At 35.1% G+C, this 7,167-nt stretch overlaps 1 protein-coding gene across 1 annotated transcript; it reads right to left on the bottom strand.

Moving 5' to 3' along the window:
- Positions 1-1,669: 1,669 nt before the first annotated feature.
- On the bottom strand, positions 1,670-3,790 carry LOC118263617 (muscle-specific protein 20). The gene is made up of 4 exons (XM_035575712.2): positions 3,623-3,790; positions 3,049-3,260; positions 2,668-2,788; positions 1,670-2,159 (listed from the first exon to the last, which is right to left on the bottom strand). Exons 1-4 carry the CDS (start codon positions 3,650-3,652, stop codon positions 1,968-1,970), a joined length of 555 nt encoding a protein of 184 aa, XP_035431605.1. The 5' UTR covers positions 3,653-3,790; the 3' UTR covers positions 1,670-1,967.
- Positions 3,791-7,167: the final 3,377 nt, after the last annotated feature.

Here is a 7,167-nt window from a genome sequence, read left to right as displayed (position 1 = left end):
AATGCTTTTTATTTCCCACGCAGTAAGCAAGAAGAATAGAGTTCATCACGTGACTTATATTACTAAAAAGTGACTACTCATTAATGGTGATAGTCTCAATATAAATGAGCCTGGATTTTAACCCCAGTTATTAATATTATTTTATATAATAAAATAATTAAAAAGCAACACATTACGTACATAATTATTATTAACAAGAGCCGGTGAAAGTTCAGCTTTGGACTTTATTTCTCCGGTGTCGGGGATGCCTATCCTCTACATCAAAGGGTTTGATTAAATCTACAAGTTGGGCAGGTGGGTTCCAGATTGCTGTTTAGAAGGTGCAGGTTGATTAGAGAGTGTCTTCATCAAATGCGTGTTGTAGTGTCTTAAACCTCTTACCCAAATACTCGTAGTAGTGATAAATAAAACGAAGATGGTAAAGTGAAATATACAATTTACTCCATTTTACTCCTTGCAAAATAAAATTAAAAGGACATGCTTTCGATGACTAACGATCTCTTATTAAAAGCAGTCATAATAATTAATAAGCAATAAAACATTGATGACAATGTACAAACAAGGAACCATGTGAAATAATTAAAGCTAATGATACAAAGTACTGATGCAGCTGCCGACGAGTCTGGCCGAGCTCCAATGATGCATGTACCACATGTACCACAATGTGGGGATTTTCACAATAAATTACTTATGCCACAACAATACATAACATTATGCATTTTAAAGCACTCAGGTATACCTATATATACAGCCACTTTCTTAAGTGATTATATCTATGTCTACTATATGACAGGAGGTAAGTCTGGTCATACCCTTAACTCCTAGCCTTTTTTTTAAAGGGGGAAATTCATCCAATGGCTTCTCTTGCCTTGAGCGAAGTGAAAGGAATTGTCAGACTTTTACTAACTAAAAACCACCCCGTTCCTACTCCTGCTTTTAGAGCTGGAGCCCCGGTAAAGTCCGCAGCTCCCGCAATATCGACAACTAGAGCAACAGGTTGACAAAAGCAAACTTTCATGTAATTAAGTTTTCGTTAATATTTTCGATTCTACAAGAATTATTAGGGTCATAATTTTAACCATCTCAGTATCTTATAGGATCGTTCTTTATAAAATTGGAGTTGGGACAAGTAACATAACTGGCGAATCTCCAATGTACCTACAAGTGCCATCACCGCAAAATGTAACTTTTCACAATAAATTGCATGAAACACTGTTCTAACGGTTTTGATGACTTCATTCACTTGCTGTCAACAACAAACGAAAAAATTAATTGGTTTCCCTCTTGGAACCAGTTCAAAGATTCAAGAAATAAAAACGTTATATTTTGTAACTACCTTGTGGGTCAATACCCTTGATACATAGAAGATAGAAATTAATTTTCTTGCAAAATATTGTGTAGGTACTCTTAAAATTAAACTGTCGAGGATGTCCGGAGAGGGAACTGGGTATTCTATTTAGATTATTTTTCTTCTATGATACAAAGTCAAGAATTGCAAGTCATCAATTGTTTGATCAAATGATCATTCCATATTGTAGAACTCAGCCAAAGGAAATGTTAGACTAACAGTTTTCGGAAATACGGGGTTTGATGTAATTTGGGTGTGTATTGTTGTTTGATCCTAATAAGTACTTTTCAAATGATAGAAAAATCGGGAGCAATGATAAAGTTTCTTTTAGTTTTGGATTTTATTATAAAACCATATAATAAAATGGAAATAAATAATTTTATCTTAATACTAGGCACTTATGTACAAAATCATTTTGGCGCTACATGGAGTGTATAACAAGAACCATAAGTATGCAACAGATTGCAAGGTACTACATTGCTAAACAACTGCAGATCTAATTCCACATCACGCATGACTAGATATCCATAAGGCTAACAGTCTCACATTAGCGTCCATACATCTCAGTTTTGTACAAAAATATCTTATTAAATAATATCACTGGATGAAGGCGAGGTGCTCACTTGCCGAGCAAGATCTTGCGGCCAGCGCCCATGTTCTGTCCCGCCTGGGTGGCGCCCTTGTTGGAACCAGCCTGGAGACCGATCACGGTCTTGCCGGCGTTCAGGACCTCCTCGGAGAAGTCACGCTTGCATTCCTCAGCGGGCTTGGGTCCCAGGTAGGGGCCGCTCCACTCAGCGTGCCTGTAGGTCTGTGCACAACAAAAACATCATTGATCAGTGAACGTGTCAAAGTACTCGTATAAGATTCCAATCCAATATTGCCCACTCGGCCTCAACTACACGAGCGACCTTGGATATTTATGAAAACTGAGGTAATGTTGCAAGATGCTCGTAAAATTTGGTTGAACTTGGCACACCGCCAGCTCCTTAAATTCTAAACGTATCTTAAACCAAACAATCTGTGAACACATTATTTAACCCAATGCTTCGTGGATTCTGTACCCTCGATCGGACTTGTTTATAATAGGTAAATGGTATGTGTAAGATATAAGTATAACAGACGATTGATGAAATTGGGTGCGAAAATATTTTGATGTTTACAAGATTATAAAATTCATTGCGTAATACCGTGTATATTTCGAAAGTCGTAATTCTTGGTGGGATGCGTTGAAACGCTTGTTTATGAGGCCAAAGTAGTTACTCTTGTGAGTACCATGTTTGACATAATTATAGATAAGTAAAGAGTGGAGTGCTCACCTCACGGCCGAGAGCGAACAGTGTGTTGGTGACCTGGGCAATGTCCTTCTTCTCCCAGAGGTCGACGGTCTGGAACACATCGATGTCGGGGACACCGTAAGCCTTGATGGCGGCCTGGAAGCTGTAGCAAAAAAATACGCAATTAATTTATGTTCAGTTTGTCTCTTTAAAACAACAATATATTTTATTTTCATTTGGCTGACGGCGTGTGCAAAAGTTGAATAGAAAGATATTTACGGATCGCGCTGCAGTTACAGTGAAATCAAGACTTCGTTGCGATTATTTTTATAACTTTTATCAATGCTATTGATAAATCTGATGCAACTATTTTTCACAACTGATCTATATGGAAACTGATACAATGATGTGAGTATAACTTACTTGGTGATGTTCTCCATCATCTTGAACTGTCCACCAGAGGTGTTGATCTTGGGAACGGAGCCAGGCTTCAGCTTGTTGATGAGCTGGCAGAGGACGGTTCCGTCCTTGATGACATCTTCGTAAGCCTCACCAGGGGGGAACTTGGCACCAAGGATTGTTTCAATCCATTCCTGGGCCTCCTTCTCCTGCTCAGGGTTGCGCTTGGAAGCCAACTGTGGATATTAAGAATATTAAATTAAATTTGTATTTTCTCCTAAAAAAATCATGCTGGTGCTTTATGTTAAAGGACTCTGGGGTTTGTAATTTTGCGTTTTTCATTATAATGTTGTGATCAGAACAATACAAATGATTAAATAATACAAATAAATGAGCAATTATAATCCAGTTTTTAAAAGGTATCTGCCAAAACAATGTAATTAACAGTGAAATTTATTTTTATTTATTTTCAGTAAATTTTATAGTATTGGAAAAAAATATTTATCTATTGTTATTTACCAATTTTTATTTGATTAAAATCTGAATACAGGATGCAAGAAAATAGTGAATAAAATAGTAATATTGAAAATGTTCTAACCTTAGCGCGGACTTGACGTTCCAGAGACATGTTGTGTGTGTGTGTGTGGCTGCGGAGATGTGGAGTTAGTGCGCTGTACAAAGCACCGCTAGACTGAACTCCTGAAAGCTGAGTCCACGTATTTATAGTGCGCTGAAGATGCGCCCTTCTGGAAAACTCGTACGCAGCGCCTCGCCACCCGATGACCACGCGATACGAAATAGCCATCTGACTCAACAGCCTTTCTGTAAACTTATTGGAATTATGCGCTTTGTTCTCATTTATTTACACATTAATAATTATAATAAACAGAGATTTCTCTCTTCCATAACATATTAATAAATACCTTGCTTTAAAAATTAAATGTTTACGCCAAAATAAATTACGAAAGGAAGAATTTGATTTAGTTAACAGCAAAAAAATATTTGTAAAGCAAACTACTAGAATCAAAATTAATAATTTTGATAGTCGTCTTTCAAGTAGTATCATTAATCTAGGGGGCATTGCCCTTGCTGTGGTAATCTAAAATATACGTACCTATTATAAATCGCAAAACTTCACGTATCAAAATCAGAACATATTTTACTTTGATACAATACATGTATTAATTGGTGCTATTCATTTCCTATCATTCGTCTGGCAAGGAAAAATTATTCGTGATTTAAATTAATGATATTTCACTTCCACTGAGTACTTATGTACTAAAAACTATTTTATTTTGAACTAAATTACGTTGATAGCTCTTCTGAAATTTAATATTTGATTTTATATTTTACCATTTCATCACGAGCATAATAAAGCCTACTTTGTCCTCAAATGATTTTTCATTACAAGTTAGATTGATTAAAAAAAATTTATAAAAATGAATACAAAACTTTTGCCATCTTCCATCAACTTTTAGTTGTACATTCTAATGTTACGAGTACATACAAATTTTCTACTTTCTACTTATTTATTTATTAATATTGAATCTTCTTAACCGTCATCGGCGTTACTAAATGATGGTTACCGTAGTTAAAATAGTATTTGAAATTAAATTAATATCTAATGTTTATGCGATTTCAGAAACTTTATTATACAGAGCTTTATTTAGCGCAGAAAATATCTCCTCACAACAATTATATTGTATTTTTCTATGAAAAGGCGAATTTTAAATTCTAATATAATCCTATAAGGAAATACAGTTCAACAAGAAAAGCTCAGGAAAAGTTAGTGAGACGTCCATATAAGGCATTAATACGTTCGTAGGCGGGCGCTACGCTTGGCTACGCAAGCACCGCCCACTCGTGCGCACGCCAGTCGGATGAGAACCCGCTGACTTATCAGTGTCGCCATAACCCACGCGAAATACACGGATTCTTTACGTGTGAAAATGAAAAATAATATATAAATACATCTGTTTCCAATGACTCCTTGAAAAAAATTTGTCTAGGCGTTTTGTCATTAGGGAAAGAGTTCTTCACGCTTTTTTCTAAAGGTATTTTTATTAGTTGTACAAGCGAAATGATTTATCATTGTGTCTTGTGACACGTCATGTCAATGTTTTTACCTAGAAACAACATTGCACACGTTTCGTTTCTAGAAAGAACCGATCTTTCAGAACGAGTAAAGTCCACCAAGTAGGTGGTAGTGGTAGCAATCCACCACTTATAAGAAAATAAACACTTGTCTAATATCATTCTCAAGTCTTCATTATTTACACTCTTCGAACGGATGGATTATGACATCAAATATTATTCCCGTAGATTTTGATTTGAGAAACCATTCCATTCACTATTATTAAACTAATGAGTTTCTAGTTAAATCTAATAGCAAACGTTTACTGTGGTAACAAACAAAAACAAAACAATATTTTGTTATTTTTATTGTACATTTCTGTCACTATCTTCGGCAAGAAACAAGCGAGATGTTATGATACGATATCTATTTGTGTAAATTGTATTTTAAGAGCCTTGGTATTATTTATAAATCCGTAAAAATACTCATATATTACAACATTGTACGTTGCAATTTATCATCTTATTCTGAACAGGAGATGATAGCTTTATGACACCAAAGTGTAGTGAAAAATAGATATGTAATACACATGCATTCTTCAACTATTAAAATATCTTCAGATATTGAAGTCTCATGGGCATTCCATTATAACTGGCTTAAATCTTTACGATAGAACATAACATTTATAATTCAATTTTGATATTATCGATACTAGAGCATCGGCATAGAATCTGTATTTATCATCAGTTGCTGCCCACCGCCTTCTTAAGTACATATTTCTCCTTCATTTACATATACACCTTATGTATATATCTACTATCATACAATACATAGCACATAAGTAATAACCGCAAGTACAAATGTTCAAGAAAGGATTTCAAGTTCAAATTCTGGGTAGAACAAAGTAGGTATTATTCTTCAGAATGTTTGGATTTTCGAAAAATTCTCAGTTGTTATACGAAGTCTAGTTTATTCTACTTATATATTTACTTATAATATACTTATAATATGCTTGTGTATGCAATACTGCCTTCTTCGTCTTTTTGAGATATTTAGCAAATCAGGTTCATTGTACCTCGTAATAAATCATTTTACTCGTTATAACATTTTAATTAAACATAACTACTCCAAATTCGGGCTCAGCCATACTCAAAATAACATTAGATGTAGATAGTCTCCATCAAAAAACCAAACAAATATCGTAGCGTAACGTAACAGCAAGCACGACTATATCTTACCCATAAGCCCTTTCATCCATTCATCATTGGCATACATACAAAAATGTAATTTATTACCCTCTAATAGATTACACATTCTTTTTAAATCATTTTACGAGCGAACACATGTAATCCCCTTAGTTCTTAATTTATTGTAAACTTCATTATTTAAACCAAGTGTCGTAAAGATCTGGCTAGACCTGGCTGAGCCACCTGCCACTACGATCACGTGGCAGTGGTACGTGGGTGAGCAGATTCCATGCAGATAGTCACTATGCATTTTTGAAGAGACAAAACTCGCATAAATCTTCGATATAATGCACCGACGCTTTTATTAGACCGTCTCGCCGCACATTACGAAGCGGATTCGTATGCTGCATTTCTTTTAAAACTATTTGAATGAAATAAATGATGCTTGCTTTTCTTGATGATGCGTGATGTGATGAAGTAGTGTAAATAAATACTTGTTACACAGGTAGGTAGTACCTATTAAGCCAGCGAATACTCAATAATAGCTTATACACAACGAATCTTGTTACGGAACAAAGAGCTCTAAACATTACTACTCTATTAGCAAGGGATTCAATTCTCTTGTAGACTTTCTCTGGTAGTATGGTTGACTTATAATTTGTATTCACAAATTCATATACACTTACACGTGCTTATTAAAAAGCACTTAACAGACATTACAGCTGTTTTCGGTTCTCATTTCCTCATCGAAGTGGGCAAAATATCAGAACTAATGCATGCTATAAACTGATTGATCCACGGAAATGGTCAGTCATCATACACCGCAAACCGACCACGATTCCGAGCCTAACGAAATATGTAATATCTCATGTTTTAGTTTAC

This window comes from Spodoptera frugiperda, chromosome 27, assembly GCF_023101765.2.
Source record: "Spodoptera frugiperda isolate SF20-4 chromosome 27, AGI-APGP_CSIRO_Sfru_2.0, whole genome shotgun sequence".
Taxonomy (NCBI): domain Eukaryota; kingdom Metazoa; phylum Arthropoda; class Insecta; order Lepidoptera; family Noctuidae; genus Spodoptera; species Spodoptera frugiperda.
The sequence above is the reverse complement of the archived record's forward strand: the minus strand, read 5'-3'. Positions and strand labels throughout refer to the sequence as shown.

Excerpts from the sequence above, each read along its gene's own strand:
- LOC118263617 (XM_035575712.2), bottom strand. The coding sequence starts at position 3,652 with ATGTCTCTGGAACGTCAAGTCCGCGCTAAG. Across the intron at positions 2,789-3,048 it reads ATGATGGAGAACATCACCAA|CTTCCAGGCCGCCATCAAGG; the intron begins GTAAGTTATACT and ends TTTTTGCTACAG. Across the intron at positions 2,160-2,667 it reads TGTTCGCTCTCGGCCGTGAG|ACCTACAGGCACGCTGAGTG; the intron begins GTGAGCACTCCA and ends TGTTGTGCACAG.